The sequence below is a fragment of the Pagrus major genome, chromosome 4, assembly GCF_040436345.1.
Source record: "Pagrus major chromosome 4, Pma_NU_1.0".
Lineage (NCBI taxonomy): Eukaryota > Metazoa > Chordata > Actinopteri > Spariformes > Sparidae > Pagrus > Pagrus major.
In genome coordinates, this window is record NC_133218.1 from 35,230,655 (window position 1) to 35,254,565 (window position 23,911).

General features: G+C 40.7%; 1 protein-coding gene across 1 annotated transcript in view; it reads right to left on the minus strand.

Moving 5' to 3' along the window:
- Positions 1–23,038, minus strand: part of LOC140995224 (carbohydrate sulfotransferase 8-like) — a 135,628-nt gene extending 112,590 nt beyond the window's left edge. Inside the window, exon 1 of the mRNA XM_073465189.1 lies at positions 22,879–23,038. Coding sequence (XP_073321290.1) covers positions 22,879–23,038 — 160 coding nt within the window. The remainder of the gene's footprint in view (positions 1–22,878) is intronic.
- Between the last annotated feature and the right edge of the window lie 873 nt (positions 23,039–23,911).

A 23,911-nucleotide genomic window follows, 5' to 3' on the forward strand; every position in this document is an offset into this window, starting at 1 on the left:
AAGTGTATTTCTGTCAAATAATAGTCACTATATGTACCTCAGGTTGTTGTGTACCCATGGAAATTAACACAAGTTACCGATGATGGTTTCAGGACAATGACCGATCAAAAAAAGTCATAATGCACCAAGGTGGGGGTAAAATGAGCATGGGGTCGGGGTAAATTGAGCCCTCTAGGGGATATATAAATCACTCGAACTTTATTAACACCACCAATTTAACAAATCCAAAAATGTATGTAAAATCATATGTTTATGTGCACTTGTTAAACATGCTAACTTAATATTTTCAGCTCAGTTTAAACTGATAGACTGTATCTCTAAATGTGCTCTTGTGTACAACATATTTCTGTGTGGCTTAAAATTAACATGAGTCAACAATTAGGTATTTATTACGTCTACACTGTAAGACTTGTAACAGTCATCAAACATTTACATGAATGTGTTCACACAGTGGCTCAGATCCAGAATTTATGTTGCACTGCCTTAAATTAACTTGTAATAATGTCCAAAACAAATGTATTTTATTTAAGATACAGGACTGATAACTTTAGGAACATGATGAATTTACTTGGCATGACAGTAAGCTTTGTTTTTGTTTTTTTGCTCCGGTTTGCTCACCACTCTCTCCATGTGCTTCAGTCCAGCATGAATTGAGAAATGTGAAGTATACGCCCTTAATTAGTGTTCACATGACGACTTTTGTTTTTCAGTTACCTACCTCATTTTACCCACTGACTCGACTTACCCCATTCTCTCCTACATGTGTTACAGTCGGTAGCAGCAGGAAAAAGATGAAGTGAGATGAACATTTCTTCTTGCATTTCTTTACACCTGCAAGTCTGTTGCTGTTTGATCAAGCCTGGAATCATATGTTGATGATCGACCATCAAAAAGTTTTCTTTTGGCTCATATTCAAGACAACGTTGGCACCGTCAGTGCGTTCTATAAATAACAACTAACAGTGAGGCCGATGCGTCTAAAAAGAGGAACTCATCACTTCCCGTATTTATTTAATTTTATTTTTATTACCTGGGACGGCGACATTGATGTTTTATTTTTTTTTTGCTTTCATCTGAGTGATTTCTTTATCTCTTTTATGTTACTGTATGAAGCAGCTGTTGCTGTATTTGTAAAAAATGATGCATTTGCTACGCGACAAGGGATTTTTCCCCGGAAAGATCTGTACACTACAGGCAGCAGATGTTACAACTACTACAGTCAGACAGTTGCCAAATAAGTCCTTAATAAATATAAGTTAAAATGTTTGACATAATTAGAGCACTATACAGTAACTGTCTGATGCACCGATGGAAGTACAGCAGTAATGATGTTCTGTGTCGAATCTCTCCACACAGCCGTTCATCATGTGTCATCTACATGTGTCAGTGTGGTAGTAAGCTCCCAGGGCGTTGCTGTGGAGATGATAGCGGCAGAAGCTAGGTGTCCAGATGGAGCAGCTGTTGGGGTTTTTCCTGATCTGAGTGGCTCTGATGCCACAAATGAAGCTGATGATGCCTTTGAACTTCGCACAGTCAACACCTCCCTCTTGTTCCCGCTAAGCACAGTGCCGCTCCATCAAACCCCCACATACAAACACTGCCAACATTAGGATCTGCCTTCCTCCCCACCACATCTTCCAGTTTTCCAAAGATAAGAAGGGACCGAGCTCAAACCAGGAGATGCTGCACGGCAGGTCTCTTTCCTCAAACATCCCACGCTCGTCTCCATGCAGAGATGGCCTAAAACTGACACCGACAACAGGAGCCTCATTAATCTTTATAGCAGCTTGAGTCAGAGTTTCCCTCTTCTCCCTGCCTGTCTGCTAGGTGGCACATCCTCTCGAGAGCGCTATTCAACATCTTGGACGTGCGGCTCGTTGTCAAAGAAGAAGATTGAGTGTGTGGCGGGGAGCAGATGAAAGGCAAACAGGGCGTGTATTTGAATATAACCTGCGTGGAGGCATTTACAGAATTAACAGCTTAAGCAGCTCTGAAATCTCCTCTTTATATTTCCTACACCTGTGCCCGTGACCCTGCATACACCACTGCAGCTTAGACCGTTAAGAGTTTGTGTCCTCAGCCTGCTGTCAGCATGGAGACAATGTATGCATGCACGCACCCATGAGGGCCGTCCTCATGTGTATAGATGGGCTGTACATGAGCAGTAGAAAAAAAAGGTTGTATTTATTATCATCATCGTTTTTAGTGCAGTGAAACCTGTCTTGTTCCAAAGATATTAAACACACACAAAAGGGCACTGAGAAGGTATAATCGAGACGATGCCCCAATTCTGTCAGAATGTTCCCTCACTGAGTCCTCCCTGCTTTTTTTCTGTGCTGCTTTGTTGCACGGCTCGCCTGTGAGAATCAATCAGCTCTTTACACCTGGGTTATGAGGGCCTCCGCTAGCCCCTGTGTGTTAGGACAGACTTAGACTTTCCAACTAGCTGACGATTGAGATGCTAACATGCCATTACAGAAGTGCTAATTATTAGCTCCATGATAATTGATGGAACAGATGGAAAAATTTTAAGTTCTCATGCAAAAACATACAAAAATATTCTGATGATTTTCACAAAGCAAATGATTCATTTTATCAAATGTCAAAATCATAATAAAAATGAATACTGATGGCACTATAACATCCCCTCTGTGGCTTAAAATGAATATATTACACTCTAAAACAAAGAGTATAAGTATCTTAATTACATGCAAATTTCCCATTTATTTATTTATCTATTTATCTATCTTATTTATCCTTTATTTTTCCAGGAAGGCCCATTGAGATCAAGATCCCTTTTACAAGAGACACCCGGCCAAGGTAGCAATTATTAATTCTATTACATAAGTTGAATGTTAAAGGTGCTATTTGTAAGAAAAGTTGATTTTTGAGTCACATTCCCAACTCAAAAATCAACTTTTCTTACAAATAGCACCTTTAAAGGTCACATTTAATGCAAAGTTTTCTATCATGTTGAGTTAATGTGCATAAAAATATAAAGTTATGAGATTTGCATTTTATTAAAAGGTGCAGTATGTAAGAATCGGCCTCCATTGAACTCCAAAACATAAAGGGGGGCAGCATATTACCAGAGTAAGCGCTAACTGCTGCTAACTGTAGCTGCCTCAAGCTAGTTAGCTCACTTAGCTGTCCAGCTATCATTCCTGACTGGAGCTTGGAGTGGTATTATGAAAAAGGACAATCTTGGGACAATGTTTGGAAAAAATACCTTCTGTGCTTCTAGGAATCCAAACTAACTTTTCCATTTTAAGTTGTGTCAAAGAGTTTATTATATTCTTGTCCCCATGTTTCACGTAAGACAAGAAAACTGTATTATGTACAATGTTAATTCATTAGGAAGCAATAAACACATGATGCGGAGTGTCCCTCTGTCCAAGACTTCAGGTAAGGATATATCACAACACACAATCCAACTTTACAGCTCCTCAGCAATGATTCACAGTTAGAAAACGGTTTGTGCAAAGATAGCTGCCACCTCACAATCTTAGATTAGAAAATGGCTGACAGATTTTCATTAGGTGTGTGGAGCCGTCATTTTCCCGCATTAATAAAGCAAAAATCCTCCACTTTGGAGATGTGGTCACACGCCGCAGTGCAGATTTGTCATCTCTTACCTGCCAAGGATGACAAATCTTCAATCAGTCTATCAGACGTTATTTGTCTTGCAGTTTTCAGACAAAAAAAGTAAGCTTCACATAGACCCTAACCCTTTTAATAAAACACATGCAGTAGGATCACCAATCAAAACACCTCCACTTCGTTTCCACTCTACTACAAATGACAACGCGAGCTCAACAATCTGAGTGAAAAGCAGAATCCCAGAAAAACAAAGGATTTGAAAGTAATTCCTAGATGACCCGTCTCGATTCATTGCGAGTCAACTAAGTTCAGTTTCTTTGAGTTTCTCTAACTACTGAGATGAAATGTGTTTTTCATGGGTCATCAACCGAGCTCTAACTTTTTCCCTCTAAATCGTGGAAACTTTCTCGTCAGTGAAGACATTACTGCACAAACTAATCCAGCCTGGAGGGGATGTGTGTCTGGAAAAAAAAAAAAAAAAGGCAGAATAGGTTTCTTCCATAAGCGTGAGCAGATTTCTTATACTTAGTTAAGGGTCAAGAGCTGTGACCCGGCTCCGATCTTGGTGGCAGATCCAAGTGTCTCCGGTAGCAAAATGACAAAGATTAACTGTCCCTTGGAGCTTGAAGGCTCATAATTAATGCTGCCTCACTTCCCTCTGTGCCTCTGCTGGGAGGCGGATTGACACTGAATTGATAGAGTTGCCATTTAGGGGTCAGTCGCACCATGATGGGACAGACAGTGGCGGGCACGTATTTGTCAGGTTTAAGCCTACATTGATCTGTTAGCAGAATCTTTAATGTCCACGGTCTCACGTAAAGAAAAAAGAAAGCCTGTTATCTGTTCAGACGCCAGAAACAGAAACTGAGAAGACAACAAAATGATGCCTTTTGCTTTTTAACAATTAAATTAAGTTTCCAGTCAAATAAGGATTTTTCATTATGAAGCTTTTTAGCTTTTTATTGTTCTTTTCAGCAATAAACAACAGTAAATAGACGCAGCAGGCTCTGACAGGTTTTTAGCTTGAGCCTTAAGTATTTTTTGAACGTGCTGTTGGCTCTGCTGGGTGTAGGCTGAGGGAGACATGCTGAGTGGTGCCAGTCACCGAGTGGAGTGCAGTGCAGTAAACAGCCTTAGAAAAAAGGGCGGCTTTGAAAGGCTCCCTCCTACCTCTGAGTGGGCTCTGCAAATCCCTCCATTGAAGTGGGCTTATTTCTTAACAGCGCTCCTACCATTTTTGTATGGATCCTCGGGAATCCTCTTTGCACATAAACACCCACAATGAAGTCGGCAAAAAAAAAAAATAAGGAAATGTTCTGTCATGAAAATACAGTCTGATACGTAATCAATAGACGGGGGCGTTGGAGGTGGGGTTCTTTTTTTCTGTGCTTTGACTGTCTGAAGATACCAATAAGCCAAAGGGCCAGTGAGGCGTACCGTACAGCGGGGTGTATCAATTCCAGTGGAGGTGGACAAAAATCCCCCAGATACAGCAGCAATTGGAAATGGAAGACAGTCCTACTGTATATATGGAGGTTAAGTCCTTTGGCCTCTGCCTCATCCAAGTCAGCTCTCATAAAACAAGCCGAGCTGTGTTTTATGGTGCAGGAAGACAAAATGCCTCAAAGACTTACTGAGATATCAGGAAATAAATATAAGGGGATCTATGTCTAATTCTCTTTCATGCCAACCTCTGAGAAAATTGGAAATGGGTAGTGAATAGCTCAATTTGTCTTGATGTAATTTAATGGCCTGTACCTGTTATGGGCTCAGTCTAATGCAGTAAAACACAATGAACGAAAAATGCTACTCAGGGAAACAGGCTGAAAACTGCCCGGCAGCTGTCTGAAAGCTTTTCAATTTTCCTGTGAAAGCTCTGTTAAAAGGCGCTCGTATATAGAGGGGGGAAAAAAAAACAGAAAAACCCCCAGACAAATTTCTCCATTTTACTTCACCTGAAAAATAAAGTCACATACAATACATCCAGCTAATGACGGTGTTAAGAAGGTTGTCACCTTTTTTCCCAAAAGAATATGATAGGAGGCATTTTTCAGTTCATTCGTGCTCGCTAAAAAATGATATTAAGAGGTTCATTTATGTGTCAAGTGTGAAAACACGCACCTTTTAAGAATATAGGCTGTCAATGGGAAAATAAGCACTCATTTTTTCATTTCGTAAAAGGCTCCTCAACACAGATGTGGTCATCGTCTGACAGTCGTAACAGTCAGAAAAGAGGGTTTAGATTGTTGTGCTGCATCCGCTGTAACCGACATTAATGGCCTCTTATTGGGTTGCTGAAGGCTATTAGATAAAAAGGACAGAGCTCTGGACCTGAGATAAGTTGGGAGGATGCACTCATTGCTGCTTAATGGCCAGTAGATTTGAAGTGCAACACTGACTATGTTGCCAATATACAGGCAAAGAACAGTAAAACCACACAGCATGCTGCTGATTACCTTTTGCTAATGTCCTCTGCATATTTTAAAGTGAAAAAACACAATGACAAACAAAGAGAGAGAGGAGAGTTTAGATGATCTGATTCAACGAGAGGTGAATATTAAAATCCAATTTATATCTTTAACCGTGAGGGTAAACGTGATGAGGCATGTTTGGGTGTCAGTAAACAAAAACGTAGCATCTAATTAAACCAATTAGGCTGTTAATTGGACAGCAGCAGGGAACCAGCTGCATTTAGACACATTCATTCCTCAGTGTCAGCTCAGCCAGTGGTACCGCTAGATCGGATGTCCACCGGATCAAAGTTATACATCTCTTAGCTACTGGCTGCTTGTGTTTCTACAACACATTGAGAATCGAAAGAGCTGATAATGAAGAAAACACAAGCAAAACGTGACTGAGACAATATCCTTTAGCTGATTAGCGGATCTCTTACACACTGTGGCATGAGACTGGGCTGCAGGATTTGTGCTTTCCATTGCGATTTTTGGGACTGCGAAGGGGAATTTCGTTTTCTGTCTTCCATTTTCATAAACAATTTTTAAATTGTTTGACAGAAAATCCCACAGATTCCCTGATGAATGTAGAACCAAATAATCCCCTTGGGATCCATCAAGTACAAACAGTCTTTTGGAGTGCTTGGGTTTTAAGTGTCATAGATAAGGGCAGGCACTCAGCAGAGCCTCATTTTTGAGAGAGTGTTGTATTTCCCCCCATTTGTTCAGGGTTTCAAAGTGGAAAATTGACAGAATCTCACCCCCCATCAGTGTGACTAAAAGGGAAGCCGGATCTTAAAGAAAAAGCATCCTTGCACTGTCAATCTACCCGAGGATACATGAATGTCAAGATCATCAAACAAGACAAATAACGGGATCTTGGCTCTACATCATTTCCTTTCTCTGTCCCACTGGTTTCACACACAATCATTACCAGACCAGTAACCCAGCCACAAGGCAGGAAATTGACTTTTTTTCTGTTCAAGGCCAAGCTAATAGTTTCTGATGTTTTCCAACCACTATCACTGTTTGATCAGCCAAAGTGATTTCTGGACTATATCTCAAGGCAACAGTTATTGATAGTACGGTCCTGCACAACAATACACAACACTGATCACAAGCTAGTATTAGTTCCTAAATACAGAGACTTAACCACACCTAAATATAAATTATTCAGTGTTTTCTGCTGATGCAAAATCCACATCTATCCACATTAACTATTTTAAAAACTAATCAATGGACTGCCGTTACATTTGTTAACTTTTTTTAGCCTTTTTAATGACTTTCTGATGCCATCAGAAAGTCAACGTTTCTATTTTTCAGGGTTAGTACTTTTTGGTGGATTTATTTTTTGGCGCAATGCTCTCCTGCCCTGCCTGAGAGCAACTGTGCACCAGCCCTTTAGTCAAGACCACTCACACCGAGAGTGTATTGAGACCGAGACAGAACAGAGACTTTAAGGGGTTGAAACCAAGTCAAGACCGAGAACAATGCAGGACAAGATCCAGTCAAGAGCAAGGCCAATTATTCAGTTAAGTGTTATCCCTGCAGTTGTGGTCTTGACCAGTCTTGAAATAAATTCAAGAGTCCTCTTTGTCAGAGGCCAAGGTACAAAAATGGTCGATTCTAAGATGACACCAGGACCCTTAAAAAGTGGACAAAGATCGATCTTGAGCACTACAACACTACTAGTTTGCCAAGTTGCCAAGTTGTCATAACAGATTAATATGTATGTAGCATGTGGATTTTGTAAGATGTTGTTTCAGAGATGATCTGGAAACGTGGATGACTTCAGACAAACATATAAAACGTATGGATCCATGTATGATGATCATTCATTATAAAGTTTCAGGCGTTTGCGATCAGATCGATCAGCTGTTCACAACTTTGTTCTGCCATCTTGGTTATTTACCATTTTGAGGACCAGACACAATCAACAGAGTGACTCCATGTTATCTAAAATAGCATCGGGTCAATGTCATTTCTGTCTCATTCGGCTGCGCAGAAAGCGACTGAGAGTTATCTATTTCATATCATATGACTGGTGTTTCAGGATCAATAGCCCAAAAGTCCACAAGGGAAAGCCCTCTGGCTCTAGTCTGAAATCAGATTGTAAACAGCCTGAAATAGCTCCGGCGTGACTAATTCCCTTTCTCTGCCATAACTACTGAGATTGTAAGTGGCTTTTTGTATGGACCAGAAAATTAGATTCTTTACCCTATTAGAGACACAACCCCCACGCAGATCCGACAAAAAAGATCTGGCCTGTCAATATTAATAGCTAATATGATCAAAGATGGGCCTGCATGTTTTATTAGCCATCTGGCAGCACTGTTGGGTAATTTAAAAGCAATTTTAGAGTTGTAACATTTGGGAGAAACAAACAGAGTGGGGGCGGGAGGGCGTATGGTTGATGAGAGACTGAGAGATACAGTAGGTGCAGGCAATTAGCTGTATGGCGATTCCCCTTGTTAAATGGCTGGCTATTGCCCAGGTTGGATTGATTTACTGGCTGCTGTGTGGTGACAGCTCCCGTATCGCAGCCTCACTGCCCACTGAAGTGTGCATTAGGACTTGGTGTTTGGCAGCAATATGGCTTTTACATTTAACAATTTGTGCCCAGACGGAGAGTGGAAGGGCTCAGGAGACAAGTTGACAGAGGGGAGCCTCCCATCACTTGTCAGCATTGTCGGGGGCAATGCCTTATTATCCCCAGTCTATTGGCTCCTTTTCATGTCATTTATCATTCCCATCACCTTTTTCTTTGTGGCACCATATCAGAAAAGAGAGACGAGGTCTGGAGGGGATATATGTAGATAAATATGTTGAAAATTGGCTCAGTATGGATTCATTTGCTCGTGCAGACCTCTTTGTTTGGCGGCAGACCGAGGTGGCTTTTGTGTATCTGCCAGCAGAGCCATGGCTCTCTCCATCAATGGCACGCCATTCAGCAGATAAGCATCGAATGGCGGGGCCCACTCCACTGACACCACCACTTCCTCCCGGAGTCAGCAGATTACATTTTAGAAGTTGACAGCTTGTTATCACTCTGGATAGCAGGAGGGCTTAATCTTTTGTTCTTTTGGGGGGCTGGCGTAGGGCTGAGGAGTTGTCGGCTCAGGCCACTGATTCCGCCGACTTCCCCTCCTTGTGCCCTCTGCAGTGACACACACGGTGAATAGGCCACTCTCTCCTCCGCTCTTTTCATCTTCCTCTAAGAGTGCCTGCACTTTGTAGAGGGATTACAGTGATGGAAGCCTCAGCAGTGCACAATGATATCCATTCAACACGTCTCCCTGGCAGACAGGGGATGGGTTCAAGTCTGATTTGATAATGGGTACGCTGGCTTTCGGTCTGCAGGGACGGATCACAGCTCCTAAGGCAGGGCTCGTCCTTTGGGAACAATCATGAGGAATCCCTCTCAGAATAATATCCGTGACCATAATAGGGGAGGAGAAGGGCATGGTTCCTGCACAATATTGTAGCACATACTGATGGTGTTCAGAGGGAAGCTTTTCCTTTGCTGCTACTGCAAAACTCACCATGCAACAGAGGAGTTTTGAGACTGGATGTTTTATCGGAGATGGCAGGTCCCAGATGCCCAGGCTCCTAACAAAAAACATGCAACTTTTTTATGTTGCATGTTTACCCTGCAATCACAGCTGGTCATCCAGCTGCCTTTTGTCCGAGCTCTCCTCCATCGGTGTATTTACAGTACAGTTGATAGACTTCACTTTAGTGGTTCAAATAGCAGAAATCTGAAAAGCCATCCATCTCTGAATAGATGATTTAATAAAGAGGCAGATTCATATAGGCACATATAGGCTCAGGTAAAACTCATCATTGTGCTTTGAGGAGTTGAATAGTCTATAGAAGCAGGTTCTATCTTTTAATAACAGATTTTTAGCCTTGGGTGTCTCATCGCTATGTGAGAGTCACTTATACTCACAGATATTAATTGACCTGTTTAACAGATTATTAAGATACACAGTCCTGTTGGGCTAACAATAACCCATCTTGCATAATCCTCCCCTTTCCTGAGCAGTTGATAACTTGAGCAACCTTGAACATTGGCATTTATTATCACTGCTTTGCTTTTGAAGCCGCGAGATGTCTCCTTGGTGAGAACTGTGGTTATATAACCTCCACTCTCTCCTCCCACTCTCTCTTTGTATGTCTCTTCCTGTCGACGGCGTTCGCAGCCTCTCAAGCCTACTGGAAGACGGCTAGAAAGCTCAAACGCACAAGCTTTTTTCGGGTTGGGAGTGCCTACGACAAGGCTCTCTGCTTTTTTGATGTGTTTGCAGTGGTGGAGACAAGTTTTCTGACAGCAACATTATGTTTGATATAAAGAGACTCATATGGAGGCTGTAACAGTGGAGAAATCATGCTGCTTATGCAACACGTCAGTGCTGTCTGATGAAATTAATTCTACAGTTAAAGTTTCTTGCAGACAGGCTGAAGACAGGCAGGAGTAGATAGTGTCCACGCCAACTTCAAAACGTTCCTACAACACGAAGGACTGTAGAGACGATTGGAAGAATCCATAGACTCGAGTAAACGCCCCATTCACTGAGACTGCACATCAAAATTATTCTATTATTCTAGGCCCCTGTAGACACATTAAGCTCTAACCTACTTTTGTATTACATTTATACTGTTATACTATTTATATTGTGTACATATGCGCATTGACTGATATATGAACTTTACCTGTTATGATGTTTAAAATAAAAAAACGGTTTTCATTCGGTGGCGTAGATTTGTTGGTCCAGGTGTGTTTGATGGGATTTTGAGGGATGTCTGTCTGCGGTGAGTCCCCAACCCAACTTAAGACAGCCTCCCCCATTGTCTTGTAAGATAACCTGATGTAAGTACCGAAACGTTGTTGTCAATAAACTCAATTGCAAGTGACGTGGACAGTGTGCAGGAGTCTTTTTCCTGATTTTAAGATGTGCAGTAATTTGTTTCCCTGCAAAATGTAAGGTTAAAGTGATTCCAGTATGTTTTAGGGCCATTTTTAGTTTTTATCATAACGTTTTAAGAATATTTTTAATGATTATCGAAATAATATTAAGAATCACAATTATGTTGGATCGGGATAATCGTTACACTAAATGTTCATATTGTCCCAGGTCCAGTGCTCAGTCTCTTGTCTCTCTCTGTATCGCACCTCGTACTGCATCTATGTCTTGGTGATAGAAGGCCTACAGTAAGCAGAAAGACAGAAAATTGTAATTACACTCAAGGCTGCTGTCTTAAGAATTATAAAATAAATAGAATGTCAGAAAATGAATGGCTGTGTACAACTGCCCAGGGTCAGCAGTAAATTAAGGCATGAAGGACCACAGTGTGAGGAAAGTAAACCTTGCATTTTTTCCCAGTTCTTTCTTTCCGACTTCTTCTTCTTCCAGTGTTGCTGTAATCTTAGCTGTAATACACAATTAAAGGGTAGAAGAAAGTTATATTTAATTCTAATGCATCACTATCAGATCAACTTGATTGGTTAGAGGGTAATAGTTTGTTAAGGGGGGTTAGGGTAGGGTGGGGTTAGGGTTGGAGGGTAAGAGGGGCTGAGAGGGAAGGCAGAGGAAGTCTGAGCTGGATGGTGAGATCCTTGAGATTCATTTGAAGAGCTGGAGGAATCTTCTCCACAGAGAACACTTTTTAGGTTTCTTGTCAGTCTCAGCCATCTTTTGCTCAAGATAGACACGTCTGTCTGTCAAGGTGTCTTTGTTTTTTATTTTTGCAAGAGATGGGACTCTTCCTCTTCCCGCTGGGCTGCCCGGACCAGTGCAGCCTCCATTCTGCAGCCTTCTGACCTCTGATCGGTCAGGTCGGTCTCCACTTTCTTCTGATGATCCTTTTCTTTCTCAAGAGCTTTCTCCAGCTTTCTAACTTTGTGCAGAACCTCTGTTTCACCGCTGACGGCCTTGTGCTTGATTTCCTGTTTCAAATCTGCCTCGGCAAACAAATCTGCCTGAGTTTGGAGCACGGTACCGTCCATATTAGGATGCATTAGTTGCTGTGAGGACTATAACTGTTCCCCCACAACAATAAAAACTTGACGCTAAACTGCTTTGCTGGCTTGAAAATTTTAATTTATCAATAATGGCTGGCTGCCGGCTTTAATTTGTACGAGGAAGGAGTATGAAGAGTTTGGAAAAAGTGTGGTCTAATTACGAGCGGGATTTAAAAGTTGAATAAAAAGTTTTAATGTATGAAAGACTTTGTAAGTTTGAATGAGATTTCTCGCTCAAATAATGAACGAGTAGATAAAAAGTTGAGAGCATGAATAGCTGGAAGAGTGGGAAAGTGAGAGGGTGCTTGGAAATGCTCTGTCTGTGTGAGTGTCTACATGCTGAACGTGTACGTGTGTGTTTTTATATCTGTTATTATGACTGTTTTGTGTACTTTTGCACCTTGACCGCTGGAAATTTCCCATCTGGGATGAAGATTACTTTGATCGTTTTTTGTATTCGATGAAGTAAGTTAGGGTTAGGGTCAGTAAAACTTTAAAACAAAGAACGTGGACGATGTTTTATGTATATGCCTCGACTCTGTGGTTTAAGTGGGCATCTTCAAGAAATGGACGGAGCCGCGCTAACAACCAAGGCTCTGTAGTGAATTGCTTGATTCATTGATTCTGCCAGTGCGATTCAAACTAAAAGGTATCCTTTCTTTAAAAATATCTCTAACAGTCTCTTTGAAACTGAGCAGTTTTGGGCTAATAAGACAAAGAAAAGAATAACAAACCCTCAACATGTTTTGTTGTTTTATTTCTTTCAGTTTCATGGATACGGAGCAGAGATGTCAGTTTTGGCTCTGTATTTGTCAGTCATGTTGCTCTTATTAAGTAGTTTTTGGATAGCCAGTCCAGTTCTGACAAATTGGTGCTACCATGGGAACAAGACTCCCTCTTGTAGCGAGAAAGATGCCTGAAGATTTGGTGTCAGACAGATAGTAAAGCGGCCAGAGACACTGGCAGGACCGTGTCAGAGCAACAAAAAAAAAAAGTTTAATCAGTGTTGAAGTGGCTGTGTACTGCTGAGGCTGACCTGTTCGTACTAATAACATAGAAACATGATGAGAACACATGCATCGTTCAGGAAACTGTGTCTCAGTCTGGCTTCTGGTAGGTTTGATGTCAAAGTCTCACACTGTAACTGATCAATACATAATAATAAAGGGCACAAAAGAGTGCTGACTGAGAGATGTGACATCTTTACAGATGTCTTTATAATATCGCAATTAGTTTTTATTGCTACCGGATGTGGGTGCCAATCCTAAAAATAGATACGGTCAGTCATCCAAAACAATCAGATACCGGCAGAAAATTGGAATTTGGAGCATGAATGTCACTGCGAACGCCGTCTTTGTTTGTATCTGTGGTTTTCCAACAGTCGACATTTATCTGGAACTGTCCTCCTAAAGATGAACCCCCTTTTGTGCTCACAGCCGCAGACAGTGTATTGAGCCTCAGCTGTGGTTCTGGCAGTGACATAGCATGGGACAGACTGACAGCACTGAGAGGCAGCATCTGTGATTACAGTCTTCAAAGACAGTTTCAAAAATCACCCTCACTGTTGGATCCACCTGGTGCTCTAGCCTTGTTCTGTTTTATTTTTTTTTCTTTGGAGTTTTTTAATGTTGCCCAGCGTGGCATTATGGAAAAGGGCACCCTGAAAGCCCCCCCACCACCAGCAGGACGGCCGAGCCTTGCTCTCCGGCCTGGCGGGAGTCCTCACCCTGTCTGCTTGTCAGTGGCTCAAAGGATGCATCTTCAACTCTGCTGAGTTGAAAGAAAGATCACAGCTATGTTTTTCTCTCTTTTTTTTCTTCTCGTTTGTTTGTTTCAATCAGCGTCCTCCCACTCCTCCTCTCATCCTCCCCCTCAATGCTGTATGGTTGCTTATTCGGATCTGTGTTTCATATTTCATGGTTTTCTGGATAGCACAAGATCAGCTGTTTTTAAAAAGTTTTTCACTTTTGAGAGTGAAGAAACAGTTTGAGTGGAGAGCTCTGCTGTAATGTGATTTGTGGCTTGTACACCCGTTCCCTTTGGACTCTGCCACACAGAGGTAGCCTTTTTATCACAATAGAAAAAAAAGAAAAACTGAAAAGCAATTGTTCCATTTTTTCCCTCCTTAAAGTGTGAGGCTTTTCAACCTTAACAGTTTATCTTAAAAAAAGTCTTCTCAACAATTATTTCCTAAAAGCGCTCACCTTTTTCAACCCTGACTTCTGCTGCAGCAGGAATATGAAAAACAAAATCTATTTGTATAGATTGGCATATAGAGGCTATTGGGCGAGCAGGATCAGATGGCAGAGAAAACAGATTATGTTTCAGGGCTCCCGTGGCATAACCCCGGGCATTAATGTTAATGGAAAACCACATGACCTTGCAGTTGCCTCTGAGCAGCTCCATTTTAAATCCAATTGACATGGACCAAGTCTGGAAGAGGCTGGAGAGACGGTGATGCAGGCACCTGATACCCACGCATGAAAATAGCCTGTTTTTCTCTTTTTTTTTTTCTTTTCAGGATATCCCAGAGGCCCCTGGCACTTAGTTGTCCTCTGTTCCCCTGAATGTGAACCAGCATTTGCTATAATAGTTGCTGGGTTACCCTGTGCCAGCAGAAGTCATGTGATCCCACCGCTGAGCAGGTAGGCTTAAACTGCTTTAGCATTCCAATCAAGGTATGTTGTTGTACTTATGCTCAGAAGACATAATAGCCCTTGTTTTCGGGGAGCATATTGTACGTGAGGTTGGTTTCCTCGGTGCCAACTATTGCTTTCCAATGATCTTCCCTGCTCTGGGAGGGATGGAGGGGGGATAGCGCCGGCACAACAGAAAACAGGCTTTGTTAAAGGAGCTTTGCGCACGCAGATGAAAGAATGGAAAAGCAGGATGAAATAACATGCAGTTTTTTTTTCCACAAACATCCGTTGGAGGATTTGCATTCAAACACGGTGCAGCTCCACTGCTCTGAGGGTCATCAGCACAATTTAATTACATTAAGAGACGGCTAAATTGGACTTTGCAAACAGACATGGCTTAAGGGATTACTGGACCTCTGACGGAGAGATCAAATTTTACCTTTGAGCATGAAACAATATGCCCGGTTCCTGGCAGGCTCCATGTGGACAGAGAAAAAGAAGGCTGGGGAGTTGGAGGGTTAGACGGCCGAATGATTAATTTTATTCCACTTTTTCATTCACTGCATTTGCAATGGGCTTCGTGCAGAAAAAGCATAGTGTTTCAGAATAAACTGATCACAGGCAAAAAAACAAGCCTCTGCGTATCTAAAGGGGATGTTTATCTTGATGGCTTTACCTCCTCTGCCTCCACGGATCTCCACACTGCTAACCTCTCCTGCATGTGTAATGTTTTGTCTGCATGTCTACTGCAGTTCGTATTTTTATTTATTAAAACTCCTCGAAGGCTCATTTCTTCACCAAATACGGACCTTTTACTTCCACTTTCTCTGCTTACGGCAGTAGTGAAAGACAAATCAACAGTGCTGCATCATGGGATTGAATGCAACATGGCATTTGAAGGGAGGAAGTGTTGAGCTAAGTTTTTTTCATGGGAAAACAGACAATGGAGCATGACATTTTCAGACTTTGGCCTTTTATGGCACCGACCCCACCTCTGCACTTACAGTAGATGTCAGCCAGATTAGACTTTGCACAAAATCAAAGGTATTGATGACATGCTCTCTGCCTAAAGATGTATTTTTAAAATCAACCTTCCCCAGGTAGCGAATAAAGTCAAGAAACTATGAGTGACTGACGAGCTATAAACACAACACTGACATATAATCACCTTTTATGTTAGTAAGACGACCTTCTTAGCCAACAGTTGCTTATTGAGCAGATAAAAAGCAACATTGGCGTCATTTTTTATGACCATCTGGTGAATGTAAGTCCAATATTCATTCTTTCTTTCTCTGATTTTGGTTTTCAACCCCTCCTGAGAAAAACATCTGGTTCTTTAGCTGCCCCGCTTTCTTCACCTGTCAAGTGGCTAGCTGTCCTGTTAGCCCGTGTTTTTATAGCTCACTGAAAAACACTGTCTGCTGTAGCCAAAGAAAACGGTATTATAGGAGCGTGAGAGTCAGAGTGGACAGATTCAGTAAAGTCAGGGCCTGAAAAAAAACAAAACTGAGCTGAAAGAAGTTATAAAAGTCACACAGACCTGAGGGGAACTGCAGAGGTGATAATCCCCTGTGGATTTATCACGACGCGCGACCTTTACAAACAGGTTTATGGGAATACTCAATTTTTCGATTTAAAAAAATCCTTTGCTCTTTAATTAATGCGTACAAAACCAAGCATGGATTATATGACATTCTCAGTAATGCGAGAATATTATTCAGTGTAATCACATCTGTCCTGAATCTTGAATTTCAGTTTTTTGCTGGGACTTGTTATTACAGAAATGAATTCCGTTTTGACAGCCTCGATTTTTCATTTTCATTTCATTAGATATGTGTCATGGCACTTTCATGCTAAATAGGCTGAAGTATTATGTTTGCTGCTGCCGATCAGCGGTCTAAAGTGTTGACACCTGCACGCTGCAGCTGGTATCTGATGGGTACAGCAGCGAAGGAGGCTGTGTGAGAAAGCAAGAAATACTAATTTCTTTAATTACAAGTGGCATATATTTACTAAAAAATCTCAACTGAGAGCCATGAAAACATCTCAACAGCCTTTTTCCATTAATATAACAAGTTTCTGCTGTTATTTCAACTCTGTTGGTGAGTTGATGGGGTCTGCATTACACTAGGCAGACTGTAGACCCGCATTTTGATATTTAATAAACAAATGGCATGACGTAACTGCCACATGTTTACAATTATACAAATTGATTTGATTAATTTTAGGTTTATATTTCAGTAATCATACGAGATTGATCAGTTATATAAAGTTAACATTCTACATATTTAAAAAGATGAGTAAATAAATAAATACATAAACACTTAAATAAAGTTTCAGATCAGAGGTTCTTTGAGATTTTTTAAAAAATTTTAATTTCTAAATATATCCTAAACATTATTCTGTGTCGGCATTTCATGATCCCTTCCCCCCTCTCTTTGCTCATTGGGCCCCCTAGTGGTTTGGAGGCCCTCGGCATGTACCTAGAATGCCTTTGCCCAGGTTCTGCATTTTAAAAACATAGTCCAAGGTTTCTGTTTCTTCTCTTCTCATCAACATTTCTACATTAAATGTTATATTGCATTTAAAGAGTTAGCAAGGTAAGCTGAAACAGGATCTTTTTCCGACCCTAACCAAGTAGTTTTTGTGCCAAGCACACCGGACCATAAGCGCAGTGTTGTCACAATATAAAACTGAATATTCAACATACAGAAAAGTTTCATCGTATCTGTGGTTTGCAGAAATGTGCATTGCCAGCATTTTATTCTGGTGATTGGGTTGTTTTCCAGTGTACACTATCTGTATAATTAAAATGTTAAACAAGTATATTTTGTGTGTAGTGTTGTTGCAGTTCCACCTACAGAGTCACAGCCAGCCGGCCCTCACATGCCAAACTCTATGCACTTAAGGTAATGTAGGCTACCTCCTGTTAATAGCACTCGTAGCACGATAGCTCATTTTCACTGACACACATGCAACAACTTCATCTCTTCTCCTCCCTCTGTGGATTGTTCTGCATTGTTGTTTGTGGATAAACACACAGGCTGAACTTCCACTCACCAGAGCAGTGGGTCCTCACTGCCATAGTAATCTGAAAAATGCCCAGAGGTGTAAATTTGTGCCGGCAATTTATCTGAACTGCTGGCTCTTCAGGTGTCTCTTCTCCCTGAGAAAGCGGCTGCTGTTTCTCCAATTGTCCTTAAACAATTACTTGGGAGAGGATCGGGGGGGGACTGTTGCCAGTTAAACTGCAGTTTTCTCAGCTACCATTGTGCAGGCCATCTAAACCACAGGATACAAAGCTCTCGAGCGCACTGCAAGCCAAATAAAGAGGTGGAGAAGGAGGGGGAGGCAGATAAAAGCTGACACCCAATGTATTATAACTCAGCTCTATTAGATATGAGCTTCTGCCAGGGTGAAGCACCATAGCTTAAGGCAAAGATACTGCTTGCTCATTGTGCTTTAGTGAGGGGGCTGGGAAGACTGTGTAGCCACTGTGTTCTGTATACAGCACACAGTCTCTCATGCATGATTTAGTAAAGAAGAATCCTTCCTTCAGTATTCAGTAACCATATAGCAGTCGAGATAAAAGGATGCGCTTAGGCTGCAAAATGTATCCAAAGATGTAAACCATATGCTGGAAAAATGACTAGTACTCAAAGGAGGGAGACATCTTCTATACAATGATGCATTTTGGGAAAAAACAAAGAAATATTCTGCTTCCTGATGACATGACAAGATTTCTGTTTTAACATATGAGCATTTAACAGATGGACATATGTTGTTTTCTGTTTGACAGCATTTATTGTGGCGATAGATTGTACTATATAAGGCTTTGTCTGACTTTGAGTGTCACTGTTACATCAATTACTGAACAGCTTTTATGCAAACACAAAAAAAAAATACAAAAACTTAGATGTGTAGCCGGGCTAGCAAGAAGCAGAAAAATTACTCTCCAAGTAAGGATGAGGAGGAAGATTTTTAGTTAGTAAATCAGAAGATTATCAACCATCTTTGTTCGATATAAATTCAGAGTAGGCTATCCTGAGTAAACAGAACAGATAAAGTTACAGCAAGTTACTTGACTGATAAACTAAATAACACAAACTAATGACTTCAATCTGACTGCATTGCTCCCATCTGTCGCTATTTTACAACAGGCCCAAAGAGATCAGACCCATATTGAGGCTACCCTAACCACAGAAATCTAATAACATCAGCAGAATGCCTGGTTGTATTTTTTAAATGATAAATTACATGAATTTTTACGTAATCTGTATTTAATTTTGATATTCTGGTAAGTATTTGTACTTTGTAACAAGATTTTTGATGTAATTGTGCCCATCTCTGATCATCAGTTAAAACATTTTAATCGGTTTAATTCTTAATGCTTAATGTATCAGCTAAAATTACTATTACAATTTTTGTTTTTGTTAATGCAAGTTTGTAGAAATGTAATCTACTTATTGTACTTACACTAATTGAATGATTATGACCTGTATGATTGTCTGACTGCCTGTGTTTTTGCCATTCTGGGCTGTTGATCGGTGATGTCGCTGTGTTTATATTGTATTGACTCCTGTGACACTGCCAACGCTGACCGCTGCTTGTAATGAAAATGTCGCTCCACTCACTGAGCACTGCTGGTTTCATCACATGCGTCTACTTCTTGTACACATGAACACTGGAAGGATGAGAACTGTCCATTTTTGTCTGAATCCTCGACAGCATGAACTAATTTCGTATAAGCTCTAATGGGTGTTGGGCTGATATTCGATATGAATATTAAATAGTGGTTGTCATGGTTTGTATATTTCGACAAAATTTGTGTATTTTTCTATTTTGTGCTTGTGTGTGTGTGTGTGTGTGTGTGTGTGTCCTAAGCGTGTCATTGTGAATGGCCTTTTATTTCACCTGCCACCGTGCCTGAAAGGATCTGACAATCAGGGGACTATTAGAGGGTTGGAGAGATTCCACTCTGGCTAAGTGGCTCTTTTTGCTGTGGAATGTGACACTGCTCTGATATTCATGACTCACAGTGCTGTTGACAAACGATAGTGTCTCAACTCAGCCGATTGCAGCTTGTCTGACTATGCTGGTTTCATCGCCAGAGAGCCCCCTGGGACTGTTCATCATCATTATCTTCGGCCACCATAAACACGTCGACTATTGACAACATTAAAACAATGAAATTGAGTGTTTTGTCATGCTAACCGCATGATGGACGACATAGAGTAACCCCAAAAATGTGCAGCTGTTGAGATCAAGATGAGTCCCTGTAAGTTGAAATCAAAGACAGCGGCTGGTCTGACAACAGCAACATGCAACACATGCTGCTCCCATTTAGGTGGAAAGTGTACTACAAGCCAAAGATGCACGTAAGCCAGCAGATGATCGCTTGTTTCTGAGACATGAAGCAGCTTAGTTTGACACGCTCAGGACACTCTTCCATCATGGCTGCTTAAACCCCAATCTCCTTAATGCTGGGAGCCAAGCAGAAGCACATCGGGTCCCTTCATGAGGACAAAGGTTTGACTCATTTGGAAATTGAATGTACGGCCTTCCCTCTGTCAGGGTGGGAAACCCTGACCGCAGGGCCGCCGAGCTGGAATGAAAATGGAAATATATGGGGAGGAAACGTTCTCTCCACCGTGCTGGTTAAACCTGAATGCAACACACACCGAATAATACTGAGCTACACAAACATGTAACAGTACATCTCTTCTTTGACCTGTAATGTGTCCGTGATGTGTGCTAATACAAGATTACATGTGTATTATGATTGCTTTATGCATTTATGTGCATTAATGTGTGTATTTATTTGCTGGTATACTTATGCAAAACACAAAACAGACATGCTAATGTGTATTTACAGGCGGCCTTGGTGTGCCTACGTACGCATTGCTGTTCTTGTCTGCGTCAGTGCATTAGCTCGCTTGTTATTTCTTCTTCCTGAGTGTGCGGCTACTTTTTCTTTCTTTTGTTTCTGTGTCCATACGTTGGAGTGGTTATGTATTATTTTGCAAAATACATCATATTTCATTCATCCAGTGTTTTCCACAGCCAGTATGATTAACGCAGCCACATGGAATGAAGTGCATTTGCAGTTTGCTCAATTGTTTGACAAATCTGTCGGATAATATTTTCAGCTATGCAAGAACGCTAATGATTAAAATGTGTTTATCAAAGATTCGAACATTAAGTTTTCCTCTGTGATTTCAGCTGTTCTGGACTATTCTTGAGTTCCCATGCAACAACTCTTGCATCCCCCCGATCCAAAGGAACAGATTAATGTGTTGGTACATGTCCACTTATAATACAATACACTGTCTGTACTACAAGAAGGAGAGACAATATGACATTTAACTTTATGCACTTATTTCTCATTAGTCCTATGTGGCTGTGGTGCCTACTGTGGTGGTGGAAGTTAAGGCTGTGGCTATATATTTTTTATGTTGTATTAATGCCAGTAATGTATGGATATGGCTAAACCAGCTCAGCTGAGGCTACTCTGCTCCTATTTTAGATCTTCATTGACTGATTTTTTAAAGCCTTTTCATGAATAAACTGAAAAAACAAACTGACCTTAAAGAACAACACAGTTTCATACTTTTTAATGTGTTTATGTGTGGTGGACCCTGCCACCTTTCTAGCTTCAAACAGTGTTCTGGGACCTTAGTTTCCTCTGAGAAATGATTCTTACCTCATTAATACTGTAAATATTAAAATCCTGAGTTTACATTTCTTCTCTAAAACTACATATTATCCCTTTAACATTTGCCTAGAAATTATATCATGTAATACCAGAGGAGAGAGGAGACAAACCACTGATACTAACCACAAATAGAAAAATATGTCACATCAGAGCCAACTGATGCTTTATCACAGCCAAACCAGGAAACATACCAGCCAATCGCATTGCTGCATTGGTGGAAGTGCACAAGTAAGATTCACGACAGTTTCAACTAATCTGGTGCGGCTGCAGACGGACTTCTAAGAAACATGGAAGAGGAGGATATCACACTAATACACAGGATTACCAAGCAAGGTAAGGTTACTCAAAGATTAGTCATTTCACTTCATGTGCTCTAGTGGGATGAGCCATGAGTCTGTATTGAGCCATAAAAGAAGTTGGTGTCGTGAAAGTATAACCTGTGGGAAAGGGGTGTCTTAAACCTTAATTTGGGGCAGTCACCAAACTTTTCATTAAATCTGACTGATTAAAAGTAGCTCTGGCTCTCTCCCCATTCATTTAGACAGGAGCCTGGTCTTGTCAGTCTGAAATAACTGTCTGGTGGCGTTGCCAAGATGGCTGCCAAGTGGCAAAATTTGCCTATAAGGAATTTGGTAACAAACAGGAGTTCAGTAAAAAAAAAAAAAAAAACTTCACTACAAGTCTCAGCAAACTCAGATTCACTGCAGACACACAACTCCTGCATCAGTGGAAGAAACAGCGAAAGCTACGTCATCCAATGGAAATAGTCATGAGCTAGTTATCTATTTAGCTGCAATGCTACAGACTTGTGGCTTACATGTTGCATGTTATGTTGATCCTATATCATAATACAGCTCAGCTTTTCTCCTGTGGCTATGAAGATTATGACTAAAGTAGTTCAGACATGAAAAACTCTGCGGAATTCAAAACTTCTCTGATTCTGCAGCGAAATATTTCCTTTTTGCAACGTCGTCAGTTTTGTTAATGTGAGGTGATTTGTTCAAACACGCCAACAACAAACTATTAAGTTTAATTTTATCATCAATTACTTTCTTCCCTCCTCGTCAGCCCACGCTGTGGGCAGACATTGTTACAAGAGCTGTAAAAAGTTTGGACCATTGTGTGAATTATGTTGGAAACATGTTTGTGTAGTGAAAATAATCATGTAAACACAGCGTGATGATGAAAACTGAACATGAAAATGTTAATTATGTGACTTTGGCAGCATTTTTGCTGGAATCCATTAAATCAATTATGAAAATCTGAATGATTGCCCCCCAGTCTGAGAGCTTTTCCATCATGCAAAGACTACATTAAGGGAAAATGTTTGAAGTTAAGAAGATTAATTATAGACTAAAACGTCATTTGGCAAAGCTGAAGTACAAATATCAGCCTTCAAAAAGCCATGCTGGTTGAACCTTATGCTGCTCCGTGTCGTGTAGAGACTGACCTGGGCCTTGTTGCTGGACCATCTCTGACAGATCCCGCTGGTGGATGAAAAGAACCAGACCTCCAGCAGCGAACAGCAGGAGGAACCAGAGGGAACAGGGCATCCTCCTTCTCCGTCCACGCAGGGAGTCCACCACTATCTTCCACTTCATCCACAGCATGATGCGGCACAGTCAGACGCTAATGTAATAAGTTCTTGAGGAAATCAAAGAAGGAATGGAAATAGGAAAGAGGAAAGAGGAGGGGGAGAAAGAGAGAGACAGACAAAAAGGGAATGAGAAAAAAAGGCAGAGCGTTTTTCATCTGGAACAATATCAGAAGTCAAACATTCATACAGGAAACAGCAGTGGTGAAAAGTAACTTGACATGCTTAAATTATGGTTTCAATTGTTCTGTTTTTATCTTGCTGTATTTTCTTTAACATTTGCGAAGCACCTCCATGTTTTTTGTGGTTGTCTGCCAATGTTTTAATCTTGTCTCATTATACACATGTTTCTGTCTTTGTTAAGCACTTTGGTGCAGAACATGTTTGCTTTTAAAGTGTTGGATAAATTAAATGAACTTGAAACTTGAAAATAGATATAATATAATTAGAACATTTGCTCAAATGCTTTTAACATCTTCATTAGTAATAATAATAACAAAAACACTCACATGGACCTTTTTTCAAAATTACGGGTACTTTTACTTTGATACTTTACTTTTAAATAAGCAGATTCATAACTTATTTTTAATCTGTAACTTTTTCTTTGCTTTCCTTTGATTCTGTTGTCTTCTAAATGCAATTTTAATATTTTCTTTGTGTCTTAATTTCATATTTTGATGCATTTCTATGTATCTATAAGGAACACTGAATTGCCTTGTGTCCGGTGCAATGGTGGCAAATAAATAAACTTGCCTTGCCTTAAAGCAACATTATGTACAACACCACTGTTGTAAATACAAATCTCAATTTGTCAGACATAATGTCAGTGCTAACTTGATTTTTGTTGTCTTCTTAATGCATTTTTTTAATCTGTGACTATTTACTTTTG